We start from the raw sequence: 18,812 nt of genomic DNA, 5'->3' as shown, positions 1-18,812 counted from the left end.
CACACTGTATATTCAAGAGGGAAAGGTTTATGTGTATTTTGGTCAATATGGTTATAGTGTGAAAAATAAAATTTAAATAAAAAACAAGATGCAATGACATCAGTTACACAAAGGTACTTGTCTCAATCTTGACAAAGTCTCATTAAATGAAAGTGAGAGGTAGCACAACTGAATGCTATTAAATTTACCCTAAATGTTCCATGGTGATTGCTTCATAACATTTATGAGATGAGATTCATTGACATGCTATTGTAAGCAATATTAAAAGCAGTGACATTAACTGCGATATTAAAGTCCAAGAATAAAGTACATTAGAGTAGGGAGCAAGAACCAAACCGCTGAAGGAACTCAAAGGGTCAGGCAGTATCTGTGAAGGCTGAAGGAGCGAGTCTTGGTGATAATGCAGTCAAGGAGCAGGAGAAACCAGAGAGGGAGAGCAGTGAGAGAGGAAACTCACAGAATTCCTGTCACAAAGAGGAGGAAAACTCTTTCAAAGTGGACAGAGGAGCAAGAGTCACAAGAAGCTCTTTGCCATGTTCTCATCTGCCATTCCTTGTGTCTAAACTAGTTAGAACCACGGAACATTGTAACATGGAAACAGGTCCTTCAGCCCATTTAGTCTGTGCTGAACCATTATTCTGCCTAGTCCTAATGACCTGCACCCAGATTGTAGCACTCCACAGCCCTCCCATCAATATACCCCTCTAAATTCTGGTAAATGTCAAAATCTAGCCAGCACTCACTTCAGCTGGGAGCTTGTTCCACACACTCACCACTCTCTGAATGAAGACGTTTCCTCTAGTGTTCTTTTACACATTTCACCTTTCACCCTTAACCCATGTAGTCCAGTTCTTGTCTTACCCAACCTTAGTGGGATAAACCTGCTTGCATTTACTCAATTTATATCCTCAAAATTTTGCACGGCTCGATCAAACTGCCCCTCATTCTCCAACACTCCATAGAATAAAGTCCTAATCTGTTTAACCTTTCCCCGTAACTCAGTTCCCAATAAATCTTCTCTGCACTCTTTCAATATTATAGATAGATTTCCTCCTGTTTCCTGAGGATGACATTAACATTATGGGCCTATTGCAGTGTAGAGCCACTGCCTCCATGCTTAGGATTGGGGTTCCACCCTGTTCTCAGGCAGGCGCTCTCCGTGTGGAGTTTCCATGTTCTCCTTATGACTGTGTGGGTACCTCCCCCGCCCCCACCACATCCCAAACACGTATGCTGCTAGGGTAACTGGCCACTGCATGTTGCCTAAGTGCATTGGTGAAAGCTGAAAGCTGGGGGAAGTTGATGGGAATGTGAGAAAAATTCAAGAGGTTAGGGTAAGATGGGTGAAGAAAAACCTGGTGCTTGAAGCTCATCACAGACTCAGCGGGGCAAAGGGCCAGTTTCCACACTTTACCTCTCGCTCAATCTATTCTATCCGAAGTATGACTGCATTGCAGCCATTGGTTCCCACGCCTATAAATAAATAACAAGCCTCAATTTTACTGTATTCAGTTCAGGTCACTTCATTGCAGGAAGGATGTAGATTCTTTAGAGAAGGTGCAGATTTACCAGGACATTGCCTGGATTGGAGAATATATCATAAGAAGCAAGGATGACAGGGCTAGGGCTTTTCTCTTTAGAGTGATGAAGGATGAGAGGTAATTTAAGAGAGGTGTATAAGATTATGAGAGGGTTAGAATGGGTGGACAGCCAGCACTTTTATCCCCAGGTGGCAATGGCAAGTGCCAGAGGTACTTTTTTTTTAATACACAGGTACTTGGAAGCATGGCCAGGAACGCTGGCTGAGATTGGTGCAATTGGGATATTCGAAAGACATAGATGCAAGAAAAATAGAGGGTTATGGGTGTGAGGTGGGGAAGGGTTAGATTGTTGTCAACAACAAAACAGGAAGGGCTCATGAGAAGTATATGGTAGCCAGGAAGAAACTTAAGAAAGGATTTAGGAGAGCTCAAAGGGGACAAGAGAAGGCACGTAGGGGTTCTATGTGTATGAGATGAACAGAAGGATGATGAGAGTGAACGTGGGGCCACTGAAGAATAAAGGAGGCAACATGTGCCTGGAGGCAGAGAAGGTTGGAGAAGTCCTAAATGAATATTTGGCTTCAGTATTTTCAAGAGAAAACAACCCAAGTCTGGGTGATGTTCAGAATAGAACAAGCCTGTGTGCTGGACATGTGGAGATTAAGGAAGAGGAAATGTTGGATCTTTTTAAAAACATCAAGATTGACAATTCTCTGGGGCCAGTTGTGATATACCCCAGGCTGCTGTGGGACGTGAAAGAAGAGATAGCTGGGGCAGTAGCTATGATCTTTGAGTCCTCTTTAGCCACAGGGGAGGTGGCAGAGGACTGGAGAATGGCAGTTGTTGTTCCCTTGTTTAAAAAGGTAACAAGGTGAATCCTGGGAATTATAGACTGGTGAGTCTTACGTCAGTGGTGGGCAAACTCTTGGAGAGGTACAGTCTACCCAGGGGTAGTCAGCATGGCTTAGTGAAGGGAAGGTCGTGCCTCAGGAGTCCAATTGAGTTTTTTGAGGTGGATACAAAGGATATTGATGAGAGTAGGGTGGTAGATGTGGTTTATATGGATTTCAGTAAGGCAAATGACAAGGTCTGCCATGAGACTTGTTCAGAAAGTCATAGGGCACAGGATCCATGGAACCTTGGCTATCTGGATTAAAAAAAATGGCTTGCATGTGGAAAGCGGAGAGTAGTAGTACAAGGGATGTATTCTGCCTGGAGGTCGGTGACTAGTGGAGGGCCTGCAGGGATCTGTCTGGGACTCCTGCTCTTTATAATTTTTATAAATGACTTGGATGAAGAGGTGGAAGGATGGGTCAATAAGTTTATGTATGACATGAAGGTTGGAGGAGTTGCGGATGGAGCTGAAGGTTGTCGAAGGTTACAAGAGGATATAGACAGGATGTAGAGTTGGGTAGAATAGTGGCAGATGGAGTTCAATCCGGATAGGTGTGAGGTGATACATTTTGTAAGATCAATCCAGAAGGCTAAGTACAGGGTTAATGATTGTTTATTTAGGAGTGTGGATGAACAGAGGGCCCTTGGGATCCAAATCCATTCTTCCCACACGGTCACTGCACAGGTTAATAGGATAGTTAAGATCTATGTGATGGTGGGCTTCATTAATAGGGTGATTGAGTTCAAGAGTCAAGAGGTCATGTTTCAACTCTACAAATCTCTGCTGAGACCACACTTAGAATATTGTATTCAGTTCTGGTCACCTCATTCCAGGAAGGATGTGGAGAGAGGGTGCAGAGGAGATTTACAAGATGTTCCCTGGATTGGGAAAAAGTCTTATGAAGCAAGTTTACCAGAGCTGGGACTTTTTCCTCTTTAGAGAGTAGAAGGATGAGAGGAGACTTAATAGAGGTCTACAAGATTATGAGAGGCATAGATAGGGCAGACAGCCAGCACCTGTTTCCCAGGGGAAGATCAGCAAACACCAGAGAACATATGTACAAAGTGGTTTAGGGGAGATTTCATGGTTAAGTTTTATTTTTACACAAAGAGTTGTGGGTGGCTGGAATGCCTTGCCAAGAATGATGATGGAGGCTGAAGCATTAGGGGCATTTAGGAGACTTTGACACATGGATGGAATAAAAATAGAGGGTTACTGAGTAGGGAGGGTTTAGAATTTTTTTAAGGAATATATGGGGTCAGCACAAAATTGAGGGCTGAAGGGCCTGTACTGTGCTGTAGTGTTCTATGTACTAAGTTAGTTTATTTAGGTTGCTACATCGTGGGCTGAAAGCTCTGCGGTGCTGTAATGTTCTGGTTGTCTCGGAAAGATTGAAACGATGTTATAATTTCTAATCAAAGGAACTGGAAAGATTCTTTCTGTAAAAGCGTTGTGCTAACCGTGTAAGAGTTATAACTCAACTCCTAAACCTTTAACCCTTCTCTGCATCCAAAGGACTCATGGTTGTTCGACTAACTTTTCTATCTGCTCCACTTTTGGAAAATAATCTATGGAACACAAAAGATTTAATTAATTCAAAGTTTATCTCAATTTAATAAGTAATAACTTTGGAATAACCAATAGTTTGGATCCTTTGTCGGTGCCAAGTATCCAGAATTTTGTTCATAAGCATCAGTTCATTACATATTAAAGGTGCTTTTGGTGATATTACAATCTCTTTACCAATACAATCATTAATTTCCTTCCAGATTTTTACCAGATGTTTTAGGATGGTTCTTTTTTATTTATTTATTATTTTTTTAAAAAAAAATTTTTTTCATTTGCATCAATGACAAACATAGCATACTTGTCCATAACATACAAAGTAACGAGGCAAAATGATACATAATTTTATATTTTATATTTTCTTCCACTACCCACCCCTTCCACAAAAAAGTAAGAAAAAAAAAGAAAAATACCTACCTGAATTTATCATACATCAATCATTAATTAATTAAATTTCAAATTTACAAATATTATCTTGAAGTTAGCTGGGTGAGTTGGAGCAGGAGTCGCGAACACTGCAGATAAACTTTTACCAATGAAATCCATAGAAGGTTTCCAAATTGATTCTGTAAATTATATGTTATTTTCTCTAATGGTATATAATTTTGTTATTCCATTTGCCTTCTATTCAACCCCACATCATTGTCTAATTTCCACATTACTGCTATACATTTCTTTGCTACTGATATTGCTACATTTAAAAACTTCCTCTGATAAATATCTAACTTCAAATTATGAATATCACTTAACAAAAATATTCTTGGATCTTTTGGAACTTGTATCTTCATAATTTATCCCAGTAAAACATTCATAACTTCCCAAAATTTTCCAACTTTTTCCATTGCCAAACTGCATGTAAGAAGGTTCCTACCTCTTTATTACATCTAAAACATTGATCAGAGCAGTTTGAATTAAGTCCGTGTAATTTATGTGGAGTATAATTGATGTAAAAAATTTAATTGTAGCATTTGATATCTGACATTAATTGTATTAGTTACACTTTCATAACATAAGGCTTTTTCAGGTGCATTCTATGCTAAGAATGCACCTGAAGAAGCAGAAGCGGCCCTTTAAATTGCCGTTCAGGTGACAGCGTTTGTGATCAGCAGCCTGACCCTTTAACATCCGTTTTCAGCCAGCTGCATTCAAGTGGTTGGGGGAGCCACTGAGCTGAGCTGATTATCCCTCTCGGAGGAGGGTTATGTAGCTTGCCTCAAGAGCGCCTCCTGCACATTCAGGTGGCCTCAAAACAGCCGCATATTGCCTAAACACACAGCTTTACACGCGGGGCAATTGGCCACCTGAAAGTGCCTATAGTTTTGACCTTACTTCTTCTTGAATTTGTATATTTAAATATCTTTCCCATCTCAATTTATATTTAAATAGATCTTTTTTCTGCATAGTCTCTTGCAATTTTATATTCATATTAGTAATAATTCTTTTACAAATCTATGTTATTAAATATTCAAATTGACTTTGTTCAGGTAATCAAAATTCAATCCTACCTTTCTTGTGAAATATGATTTAAGTTGATAATAAGAAAAAATAGTATTATTTGGTATATTATATTTGTCTTTCAATTGGTGAAAAGTCAAAAAAAAGAACACCAAAAAACAATTCTTCAACCTTTTTATTCCACAGTTATGCCAAATATCAAAAAATGAATTATTTACTGTAAAAGGAATGAAAGGATTTTGGTTTAATAACATATTGGCTATTTGGTAATTCTTCATTCCTCTTTCTACATGGATTCCATAACATACTTTAAGTATATTTTTCAAAATTGGTGTATCTATTTTCCCTCTCAACAGTTCTTCATGCCATTTATACAAAATATGTTCAGAATTATTTCCTCCTATTACTCACTTCAATTTGTACCCACACTGTCTTTTTACCAGTCTGATAACAGGAAGACAAAAATCTAAGTTGAGCTCTTTTATAATAATTTTTAAAATTAGACATTCATAGTCCCGCCAATCATATTTCCATGTTAATTTTTCTAATGCCATCCTAGGCATTTTGTCTCACCAAGTAAATTTTCTTACATTTTTATTTAAATCTTGAAAAAACATTGCTAGTACAGAAATTGATAATGATTGGAATAGGAAAAATATTCATCTTCACACAATGTATCCTTCCCATTAAAGAAATCAGTAACTCCTTCCATCTTTTAAAATCTTCTTTAATTTTCTTCAATAAACTTAAGTAATTCAATTTAAATAAATTATTCAAATTCTTATCAATATTAATTCCTAAATATCTAACTGCCCTCTTCTGCCATTTACATCTTGTCACTTTCTTAATTTGAGTATAATCAATCTCAATCATTGGTATCACTTCACTTTTATCAATATTTACTTTATAACCTGATATTAAACTATACTTGGCCAATCATATATTTATTTTTTAATGAAATTTCAGGGTTTGTAAGATATAGTATAACATCACCTGCAAAATTTTATGTTCTTTAATTTCTATCTTAAAACCCTTAATCTCATTATCTCTTCTTATCACGTCTGTGAAAGGCTCTATGGCCAGCACAAATAAAAAAGGTGATAATAGACAACCTTGTCTAGATGATCTTTCCAATGAGAAAGGTTTTGATATTTGTCTACTTGTAACTACTTTAGCATTTGGGTGATTATATAATACCCTTATTCAATTTATGAAATTTATTGGAATTCCAAAAACCTTCAATACTTTAAATAAATAGTCTCATTCTAATCCTTCAAACACTTTTTCTGCTTCTAAAGCCAAAGCTACTGATGTTATTTTTCTTTTTTGAGCTACATTTAATAAACTTAAAAACTTGAATCATTTTTAATAAAACCAGTTTGGTCCATATTTATAAATGTAGATAAACAGTTAGCTAATAATTTAGACAAAATTTTATAATCTGTATTCAATAATGATATTGGTCTATATGAAAATGGAAGCAAAGGATCCTTCCCTTTTTTTGGGGAATAACTTTTATTAATCCTGTTTTAAACAACTGGTAAATCATAAGAATCATTCATTTGATCCAAAAATCCCATAAATATAGGGATCAGTAACTCTTTAAATTCTTTATAAAACTTCAGAGAGAAACCATTATTTTCTGGAGAAATATACTTCTGTATATTTAAAAGAGTTTGATAATTCGGTCTTTTCTTCAATATTTAATTCCGGCAATGTAAGTTGCAATAAAAATTCATCAATTTTATCTCCATCTTTCAAAGATTTCGATTGATATAATTTTTTATAAAACTTCATAAAAACATCATTAAATTCCTGCATTTTATGAAAGTTGATCTGATTCCTCTTTGGTAGCTGTTATTGTTCTTGACAATGGCTCTGTCTTCAATTGCCATGCTAAAACATTATGGGCTCTATTCCCCAACTGTAATATTTTTGTTGAGTTTGTCTTAGATTCTATATGTTTATATTTCATTAAATTTCAATGTTTTAATTTGAATATTCTTCATTTTTCATCATTCGCTTGATTATGCAATTCTTTTTCCAACTTTACTATTTCTTTTTCCAGTTGGTTAACTTCTCACATATATTCTTTTTTAAATCTTTGCTGTATAACTTATCATTTGCCCTCTTCATAGAGTCCCAAATAACAAATTTATTGGTTACAGAATGTTCATTCGATTCTAGAAAAAAATTTATCGGCTGTCTTATAAACTCACAAAAATCTTGCCTTTGTAACAATGCAGTATTAAATCTCCATCTATAACCTAATTTTTGCTCTTCTTGACATAACTAAAGGTGAATAGTCTGATAATATTCTTGCTTGGTTTTCAATCTTTTGAACTCTTTCTTGTAATTGTGAAGAGATTAAAAACATATCTATACGTGAATATGTCTTAAGTCTAAATGAATAAAATGAATAAACCCTTCTTCCTCCACCTATCAATAACTTTCATTTCATTCATAAAATTTATCAGTTTTAACTATTCTGCTTTTAACCATAATTCTACCTGATCCATCCAACATCGAATCAAAGGTAAAATTGAAATCTTACCCCATAATTATTTTTTCTTTTGCATTAGCTAATTGTATAAAAATGTCTTGTATAATTTTTCCATTAGCTGTATTCGGTGCATATATATTCATTAATGTCCAATATTCTGAATAAATTTGACAATTTATCATTGCATATCTTCCCAATTTATCAATAGTTGTATCCAATATTTTAATTGGTGAACTTTTATTTATTAATATCGCTACCTCTCTGGCTTTAGAATTAAATGAAGAAGACAATACCATTCCTACCCAATCCCTCTTTAACTTTGCATGTTCTATTTCAGTTAAATATTTCTTGTAGAAAAGCTACATCCACTTTAACTTTTTTCATATAACTTTAATAACCTTTTGTTTTATTGGATTCTGAATTCCGTTAATATTAATACTAATACAATTCAATTTCCCTGCCATTAAAAACCAATATTAGACCATCCAGCATACCCCTCATCCTCACTCACTCTTGATACTATAATGTACTACATTCTTAAACAATCCAGGCTTTGAACAACAAAGAAAAGATAGTAAAAGGAAGTAAGAAGAAGAGGTGCGTGATGATAAAATGTTTCTAATCCCCTGAGCTATACGGGATGCAAATAATATCACATTTGTGCCCATGATTCTGCAGTGATCACTCAATATCCCATACCATCTCTTACTATAGACTTTCCAATAAGTCTAATAATCTACAGATCTTATCAAAATATAGTAGTTAAACCTTTCTCCCCCTTTAAACTTTCTCGAAACACAATGCAGTTTCAGTTACAGTAAAATTCTTTCAGTTATGTATTTAATACAGGTATAAGCAACCACTTATTGTTGTCAGGCAAAGAATTGGCATAAACCTTTGCTTCATTAGACTCTGTACAAAATCTATTCTTCCCACCCAGGGACGAATACTTTCAGTACAGCGAGATATCTCAAAACAAAGACAGAGCCTTTTTTCCATAACACATCTTTAACTGGATTGAACTCTTTTCTCTTTTTTAACAAATCAAAACTTATGTCTGGATAAAAGAAAATTTTATTTCCCTTAAATCAAAGGTGATTTTCTTTCTTTAGCTTGCTTTGCTACCAACTCCAAGATCTCTCTTACTTCATATCAAATAAATCTGACAAGTATTGGACGGGACCTCTGGTCAGGCTGAGGTTTAGGTCTCAATGCCCTTGGGGCTTGCTCAATCTCCAAATCTCCTTGGAATTCAGCCTGACCCAAAGATTCTGGTATCCACTGTTGCAAAAATATTTTCATATCTTGACCTTCATCACCTTCTTTAAGTCCAACAATCTTAATGTTATTCCGTCTACTAAAATTTTCCAAAATGTCTATTTTTTGCATTAACTGATTGTTCTTGGCAGCAGCTTCTGCTTGTACTTTCATCATTTGATCTTTAATATTTTGAATCTTAAATTCATTTCCTTTAATTTTCCCATCGACTATTTCAAATATTGTGTCAACTTGTTGCATTAACTTTCAATTTTGTCTCCATTCTTTTCCATAGATTGTCGAAAAGAATCTAAAAATTGCTTCATTTCCCCAGAAGATAAAGAAACTTCTGTACCTTTCTCTGCTTTTTTCCTGATTGTAGCTCATTCTTTGCTTTTCCATGGGAGCTGTGAGTATTTTATATCTTTTATAAAAGTTCCTCCATTTTTTTGTGTGCTCTGCGCATGCATGACTCCTTGTGCATGCGCAGAGTCACTTCTTCACTGGATGTCGGTGGCCATTGTCAGAGGAGACCTTGTGTTAGTGTCCAAAATCTCCCCGGCTTCTAGCCTCGCTCCCTTGGATATTACCTTGCGGACAGGGGTATAGATCCTTTCTCAAGGTAGGCCTCTCTTCCTTTACTTGCTCTATTTCTTGCATTATCTTTCTTTGGTGGCATGCTGTCTTTAGACTGTTCTTTCTTGTATTTTCCGTAACTTCTATAGTCTTTTTGTCACTTTTTCTCAACTTCTTCGATTACCAGTCATCACATGGCATGCCCCTTATTTATTAATTTGGTATTTGTTTTGTAAATGAAATATTTTGCCACTCCCTCCCCATACTATGTAATCATATGTTAACTTATTTTGGTGGTTCACCTTCTTCAAATAAAGATGTGAGGAACCTCGACTGGGCTGCCAAGTAATATTTCCTAAAATCAGGTAATTGTAGCACCTCTCCCCCCCCCCCCCCCATTTATAATCCCACATCAATTTTTCCATGGAGATCCTAGAGGCTTTACCATTCCACAGGAAAGTCCTTATGCTGCCATTTAATATTTTTTAAAATTTTCATGGTAGATGAATAGGCATAGATTGAAATAAATATTGTAATCTCGGCAACACCTTCATTTTGATTGTAAACAGATTAATAGTTTCTCCATCGGTTTAAATCGTCTTCGATCTTTTCAAGGATAGGGGTATAGTTGAGTTTTTATAAGTTTCCCAAATTTCTATCCATTGTTATCCCTAGGTATTTAAAACTACTTGATTGCCACTTGAAACGGCTCCCCTGTTTGTATATATCATAGTCCGAATCAGTCAGGGATTATACCATAACCAGAGATTATACCATAACCATAACTATACCATGACCTGCAATTTGGGCAATGATTCAGCAGGTTCCTTCAAGTATAATAGCACATCGGCTGTAAATAGATTTATTTTATGTTTTGCTTGGCCCACCTTGAATCCCTTTATGTGTGGATCCTTTCTAATATATTCTAATAATCCAAAAGATAATACAAACAGCCCTGGAGACAGTGGGCAATCCTCTCTGCTAGACCTACTTAATGGGAATGTCGACAAAATTTGTTATGATCCTTGCTTGTGATTTAGAATATACATTATATACCCAACCCAAATGTTTCCATTACTTTAAATAGATATGGCCATTAGAATCTAGCAAAGACCTTCTCTGCATCCAGAGATACTGCAACACTGGGATCTTCTCTGGATTGTGCCAAATGTATTATATTCAATAATCTTCCCAAGTTGTCAGCAGAATGTCTCTTTTTTATAAAACCTGCTTGATCCAGATTTATTAACTTTGGGAGATATTAGCCCAATCTCTCAGCTAGTGCCTTGGCTATTATCTTGTAGTTTGTATTTAATAGCGAGATGGGTCTATATGACACAGGTTTTAACTACCTCTATTCTTCTTAGGTAGCATCACAATTATTGGTGTCCGGGAGAGTCTTTACTTCCGCTGCTTGGATAACCACACCTATCATAAGGGGCATTAACAAATATTTACATTTTTTGTAAAACTTAGGTGGCAAACCGTCCTCTTCCAGAGACTTATAAGCTTGTAACAGTCCCAAAGATTTTTCAATTTCCTCCCTAGTGAGTAGGCATCTAATCTCATCTCTTGACTCAATCTCAGCAGTTCAATTCCATTCAGAAAATCAGCTACTTTCATTTGATTCTGTGGTGATTCTGATTTATATAATTCTGTATAGTAAAAGTATCGTTAATTATTTTTGGATTGTGAGATATCGTATCTGACTCCAGTTGAACTGCATTCATCGTCCTCAAGGTTTCCTCTGCCTTTAGCTGCCAAGACAAAACTTTATGTACTCTTTCTCCCAATTCGTAATATTTTTGCTTTGATCTTTTTCCATTTTATGTTTGCATTATATTTAAGTTTAATTATTTATTAAATTTTGGTATTTGCCCTTTGAGCTGGATTTTTGATATTCTTTCTCCAGTGCTGCAACCTCTTTTTCCTGATTGCTAATTTCCACCATATATTTTTCTTGACATTTTTAGTGTATGATATTATCTGCCCCCTCAGGTAGGCTCTTAGTGAGTCCCATATCAGGAAACTGTGGTTAGCTTCGCAAAATACATCAATTTGATCCTTTATAAATGGGAATAATTTATTTTAGGATTACGATTGCTATGATCTGTGACAAAATATGCAGGACTAAATGGAACATTTTAATTTATTTTAGCTTTTAAGAAATGCATTAGCAATTTTAGAACCCAAAATTGGAAGTACAATTTCTAAGGCCATGAATAATATAAAATTAGAAAGATTGTTAATAGTAAAGACTGGAGAAAAATCAATTCATAAACTCATAGAATGGGAACACAGTGAAAGTTTAATTTCAACTCATGAGTGAAAAGTTGAATAGGTTTATTTACTTTATTCCATGGTGCGTCATAGAATGACAGAGGTAGACAAAATTATGAGGGGTACGGATGAAAGCAGTCTTTTTCACTGAGGTTGAGTGAGTGAAAAACTGGAGGTCATGGTTAAGGGTGAAAGGTGAAATATTAAAGGGGAACTTCATGCAGAGTGGTGTAAGTGTGAATGTGGGCTCAATTTTGACAGTGATATTGACAAAAAAGCAGGCTTTTTCCACTGAATTTGGGTAAGGCAACAACAAGAGGACACGGTTTAATCAAGATTCCTTTATTGCCATGTAATAATACTACACAACATTTTCTTTTGCCTCTGCCAGCGGAGTTGGCTTTGTAGTTGTCTCTCCCTCCTTTCTCCTCCTATCATCTCCTGTCTTTGCCACCTCCTCCTCCCCCTCAACTCTTTTGTTCAAACACCTGCCAGCATTTTCTCATACCTTGATGAAGGGCTCAAGCCAGATACGTCAATCATGTATTTTTACCTTTGCGATGTAAGGGTCACTGTTTGACCTGCTGAGCTTTAGTGTTTTTACTTCTCTACCCAGTGACTGGTCACACCACCAGAACTTCTTCACACCACTAACAGCTGAGGTGAATAACACAGTCATACTGGCAGGAAGCTGGATAAATTGAAGAATATTCTGCTAATGTTAGTGAAAGAAGTAGCAGAAGATTTGTTTGGGGCATGAACATAGGTCAATAAAGATGAATTAGCCCAAAATATTTGATTATGTGCTGAAAATAGCATGAAATTCTATTTTCAAATGTTTACAATCTATTTTGTTTCACCCCCTCCCCATGACATAACATTTTTATTTCTGTTAAAAAGAAACTCCAGAAATAAAAGGCTTGTTCAAGAACAAAATAAAAGGAGTGACTACAGAGGCTGGAATCTGGATCAAAGCTCACTCTGCTGCAGGAACTCAGTGGGTCAAGCATTATCCATGGGAGAGAAAGATGGGGCAATGGTTGAGGTCGAGACCCTTCATTGAGGCTGAGGCCATCTATCACTGCTGTGGCTAATAAAACCAAAAGGCAAAGGCCTGCAAGAACCCCACCTCTTCCAGGTCATCTGATATTGCTACTCCTTCACTGACCTTTTGGTTCTTGACCCTCCAAATTATTCTGTGTGGAATTTTAACTGGAGGTGGGGGAGGGTGGGCTTGAAGAGGCGATTTTTGAAGAAGAGCCATCTTAAATTGAACTGGGTCTGGTTGTGTAAGTAGGGTTGGATGAAGATTTAATTTAATTTAATGCTTTAATTGTGTGGGGGAAGAATGAATTGATGAACACATTTGTGTTGAAAGATGGGGCTACAAATTGGGTTGCGTGCAATCCTTGGTGTAGGATTGGTCGTCTATACTGAGCTAGCCATTTAGCATTTTGTTAAAAACAGGTCAGGCGGTGTACTTCACGTCTGTCTTGGAGAGAGCTCCATTTTAATGAATCCAAGAAAAGAGCTTTGTGACACTCACTTCTCATCCATCTGTATTTATGATAGATCAGGCTGTCTGTCTCTGGACCTGCTCAATGGGAGTTGTGTTTTTGATTGTGTATGGGTCCCATGCAGCTACTGCTCATTCCAAATGTGGTCTGACAAGGGTCTTGATTTCGAAATCCTGCAATTCCCTCCATAAATGGAATAGAATAGGAGGACTATATGTTATCTGCAAATTTGGAAATTCCCTCAAAGACCCTCCATCTTACACCTAATAACCATTGCAGATCACTTTACTGAAGGCTTATGTTCTATTGGAAACATTGCATGAAAAATGTACCAAGGTCCACATCTTCAGCTACATTAAAATTTAATCAAATCATTTACAGCCCAGTTATCAGTGTGTTTAGGTCAGTTTAAAAGTATTCCACTTTTAAATAAAGTTTATAGGCTGAGATTCATTAATATATCCTTGGAACTTTTGTATTTCTAATACATGCAACATTAGCAGTGTTAGACTGTGATACTAAATTAGCTGAACAGAAAGCAGCACATTTGATGTAATATCAACATAACCCTTAATTAAACTGCATCAGTATCACAGTCACTGGTGACAGTCAGGTATCAAATGACAAGCCTTGTTTATGGCTCAAAGTTAATCATGAAAGGTTAAAAAGAGGCTAAGACCAGCAAATAATTATTAAAATGACATCTACTACATGAGCAATTCTAAATCTGCTTGACCATGTTAAATGAGCAGATTAAAGGATTAAAGGATTAAAGGATCAGAACCCAGAGCACTTCCCCAGAATATACTGGCACAGGTCATTCACAAGATGGTTCAGAACAGGAGAAATGCTGGGCCAATGTCCTTCAAGTACATTGTAGGTCCTTCAATTTCTTTGGATCAAAACCTTGCGATTCACAAACAGCAATACACAAATGTGCTGGAGAAACTCAGCAGGTCACGTAAATTCACGAATAATATCAGGGAGTTATAAAGGTAAATCCACTCACTCACCTCTCATGTTCATACACCTTCTGATACCCTCCAAAGCACTTGGCACTCGAAAGTTGGGTTAGGGACATTTTTATTACTGTAACAAATAACTTTTTGTTATTTTTGACAGGTGGATATTTTTTGTACAGAATAAGTGCAGCAGTCACTAAGCGCCAACACTTTCAGCTGCATCTGAGTTTCCAATCTAGGCCGATTCCCACTGCCATAGTGTGGAATGGTATGAGACTCTTAAATAGGCACATGGATGAAGGAAAAATAGGAAGGGTTTTGTATTTTTTTAGGGGTGGGGTAAAAATATATAGGTCAGTACAACAACGAGGGTCGAAGGGCCTGTACTGTGCTGTAATGTTCTATGTTCTATAACCTTCATCACTGCCCAGAATCATAAGGGAGCTAAAAATCAGCCTAGTGATACACCATTGTTACTTGGTTAATGGCACTGTGTACATGTTTGATCTGTCAGAGAATCCACCCCCTGGAATTCCCTAATAAAGGCAGTTACGCAAAGTCCCTCCCTCAGTACGAGTCCTGGGTTCAAGCCAGAACAGGAGCATGGTCCAAGTCTCATGGTATTAAAAGCCTGTTCTCCAACAATGCCAGCCTTTTGGTATTATTCATAATGTATCAATTTTAATACCATAACATTTTTGCAATGGACAAGCTGCTAAAGCAGGACAAACTAGACATGGATCTGCAAACGCCCAATGCCCCAGACAAATTCGAGCTCTGGCTTATCTGCTTCCACGGCTTCTTCCACGCCAGCGCTCAAGTCGTGAGTACCGACGACGACAAACTATGCTTCTGCGTGTGAGGGTCGGCCATAGGGTCTAAACCTTCATCGGAGGTTGTATTAGGTTCGACAAGGCCATGAGTCCAAGTCCAAACAGGTACAGCCCCAAAACTAACGCAGCCTATGCCAGGTACCTCCTCGCTACGTGCAAGCAATGATCTGGTGAGCCCCTCGAGGAGTACATTCAGGCCCTGCGCTAACTCCGGCGTGTATTCGGCTGTAAAGGCGAGATGAGCAGGCATCCGCTCAGACTATATCCACCAACAGTTACTGGAACACGATGAACTAACCTCAAAGAAGGCCGTCGGGGTCACCAAAACGCTGGATGTAGCCCTCCGTAACTCACTCTTTCACATCCAGCAACGCGGATGTCTCATGGGGAACACGGACAGACCCCAACCGTATGCGCTACCTGATGGAACTCCCTCTGCCTCACAGCCTCAAGGCTCTGAAGAGGGTGTCTTGGGTTTTTCTCTTATTATGCACAGTGGGTTCCAATTGCAACAACAAAGCCCAACCCCTGGTGAAAGCCACATACTTCGCACTCCCGCAGAAGCCCAGGAGGCCCTCACCCGCATCAAAGCAGACATCATCAAGGCCATGATGCTTGCTGTGGATGAGTCCACCCCTTTCCAGGTGGAGAACAATACTTCTGGTTTCACCCTAGCAACCACTCTCAACCAAGCGGGCAGACTGGAAGCATTCTTCTCCCGCAGCCTCCACAGCCCTGAGATCCAACACTCCTCCATTGAGGAAGAGGCACAGGAGATCATTGAGGCAGTGCACCACTTGAGGCACTACCTGGCTGGAAAGCGATTTACCCTGCTGACCAACGTGTGTAACATTCATGTTCCACAACAAACAGAGGGGCAAGATCAAAAACGATAAAATCCTGAGGTGGAGGATAGATTTCTCCACCTATAATCACAACATCCTATACCGACCTGGGAAGCTCAACGGGCCCCCAGATGTCCTGTGCCATGGGATGTGCGCCAGCTCGCAGTCCGACCAGTTCCAATCCCTCCACAATAACTTCGGAGACATTTTGTCAAGGCTAAGAGTCTCCCAACTCCATCAACAAAGTCTGGACCATGATTAGAAACTTCTGGCTTTGTGCCAAATGCAAACTGCATTTCTACAGGTCCATCAAGTCATATTTGATCAAGGCTACTCAACTCTTTGAGCGCCTGAGTGTGAATTTCAAGGGGCCCTTGCCCTCATCCAATCAGAACCTGTACTTCCTGAACATTGCTGATGAGTTCTCCAATTTCCCCTTCACCATCCCCTGCCTAGATATGACCACGGCCACTGTTAAAAAAGCACTGCGTGGCATCTTCACCCTATTCAGGTACCCAAGCTACATCCACAGCAATCAAGGGTCCTCTTTTAGGAGCAACAAGCTATGTCTCTTTTGGCGCAAGGCATAGACACCAGCAGAACCATGAACTATAACCCCTGGGGGAATGACCAAGTGGAGCAGGATAATGCTACGGTCTGGAAAGCTGTCCTCCCAGTATTGAAGTCCAGGGGTCTTCTGGTCTCCCCAAGTCCTCCCCGATGCCCTCCATGCAATCAGATCCCTCCTGTGAGGCAGGGTCTTCCCCGATATCCTCCATGCAATCAGATCCCTCCTGTGTACCATTACCAATGCCATGCCTTATGAAAGACTGTTTTTCTTCCCCAGAAAATCAAAGTCGAGGGCAACACTACCATTCTGGCTGACGTCCCTGGGCTCAGCCCTGCATGTACAGGATCACAAGGCCGATCCACTGGTCAAGAAAGTCCACCTCCTCTGCACCAATCCCCAGTACGCCTGTGTTGTACCCAGATGGACGTGAGGACACAGTCTCTGTCCAAAACCTGGCCTCCCCAGCACCATCTCCCACACTCAGTGACATACCCTGCACCCGGGCACCCTACCCCAACCCTGGCACCAGTTTCTACGACCACCATGGCCAACCCCACCACCTCACCCTGACTCCCACACTGCAACCCGCCCTTTCCCCCCGGGTACACCAACTGCCGACATATTCCCACCCGACCAGGAACTTGCAGCTGCACCACAACCAATACACCCCAGAACACATCCTCTCAAATACTCTCAATAACCATACAAAAAAATCAGATCCTGGTGTGTACCCCCCAGAGGCGGAGTCCAGTCTCCTGCACCAACCAGACCCAGGTGGGTCTGGTCACCCCACATCCCTCACGAGGCGGGTCTGGTTCTGGTTCTCCCCCAACCCCAGGCGGGTCGTCACTCCCCCCCCCCCCCCAACCCCAGCCAGGTCAGGATCCTCCCCCAACGGGATCAGGGCTCCCCCCCACCCCCAAACCGGGTCAAGGTCCCCCCCCCCCCCAACCCCAGCCGGATCTTGATCTCCCCCCAACCCCAGCCGGATCTTGATCTCCCCCCAACCCCAGCCAGGTCAGGGTTCCCACACCCAACCCCAGCCGGGTCTTGATTCCCCCCCCCACCAACCCCAGTCAGGTCTTGATCACCCCCCCCCCAACCCCAGCCAGGTCTTGATCACCCCCCAACTCAACCCCAGTCGGGTCTTGATTCCCCCCCAACCCCAGCCAAGTCTTGATCACCCCCCCAACTCAACCCCAGTCGGGTCTTGATTCCCCCCCCCCAACTCAACCCCAGTCGGGTCTTGATTTCCCCCCCCAACCCCAGTCGGGACTTGATCTCCCCCCCAACCCCAGCCGTTGGAGGAGGCCGAGCCTGGCCTGTAGGTTCCTTCCCTGCAAACCTCCAGGGCGAGAAGAGGCCGGGGCCTGTCCTCCCGCTGTCCCGCCGCCGCCGGATCCCAGGCCCAGATCCGGGGCCGGGCGGGGGCCGAACCTGAAAGCTTCTTACCTGCTGCGGATGGTCACGATACGCCTGACACAGCAAACGCGACGGGGTGGGGGGGGCGGGACTAGGAGCGGGACAGGGGCGGAAACTGGAGGAGGAGGGGGACAGGGACTGGGAATCAGGACTGAAGGCGGTCTGGTGGCGGGAGAGGGACGGGGCAGTGGCGAGGGAGGGGGAGGGGCTGCAGGTGGTGTGGGGCTAGGCAAGGGGAGGGGAGTGGGATGAGGGACTTGAAATGGGGTCAAGGATATAAACTTTATTCACTCAGATTCACTCCTCGCCCCAACCGATTGCCCTTCCCACGTCCGTCAACCCTCCCTTCCGTCCATCACCCTTCCCCTCCATCCGTCACTCCTCCCCTCCATCTATCACCACTCCCCTCCATCCATCATCCCTCCCTACCATTTATCACCCCTCCCTTCCATCCATCACCCTAACCTCCATCCGTCACTACTCCCCTCCACCTGTCACACCTCCCCTCCAACTGTCACCCCTTCCCTCTGTCCGTCACTCCCTGTCTGACACCCCCTCTGCCTGTCACCCCTCCCTTCCAACCGTCATG

The 18,812-nt window shown here is 40.3% G+C and overlaps 1 protein-coding gene across 3 annotated transcripts in view; it reads right to left on the bottom strand.

The window, feature by feature from the left end:
* Positions 1-18,426, bottom strand: part of esd (esterase D/formylglutathione hydrolase) — a 34,756-nt gene extending 16,330 nt beyond the window's left edge. Inside the window, exons 1-2 of one of the 3 annotated variants that reach the window (XM_069890286.1) lie at positions 18,254-18,426; positions 14,604-14,679 (exon numbers count right to left, since the gene is read on the bottom strand). In XM_069890286.1, coding sequence (XP_069746387.1) covers positions 14,604-14,671 — 68 coding nt within the window. In that variant the 5' untranslated portion in view covers positions 14,672-14,679; positions 18,254-18,426. The other 2 variants (XM_069890285.1, XM_069890287.1) reach the window with 2 other exon arrangements.
* Positions 18,427-18,812: the final 386 nt, after the last annotated feature.

The sequence above is a fragment of the Narcine bancroftii genome, chromosome 7 (genome assembly GCF_036971445.1).
Source record: "Narcine bancroftii isolate sNarBan1 chromosome 7, sNarBan1.hap1, whole genome shotgun sequence".
In the NCBI taxonomy this organism is placed as follows: Eukaryota; Metazoa; Chordata; class Chondrichthyes; order Torpediniformes; family Narcinidae; genus Narcine; species Narcine bancroftii.
This window is presented reverse-complemented; position numbering and strand designations above follow the sequence as displayed.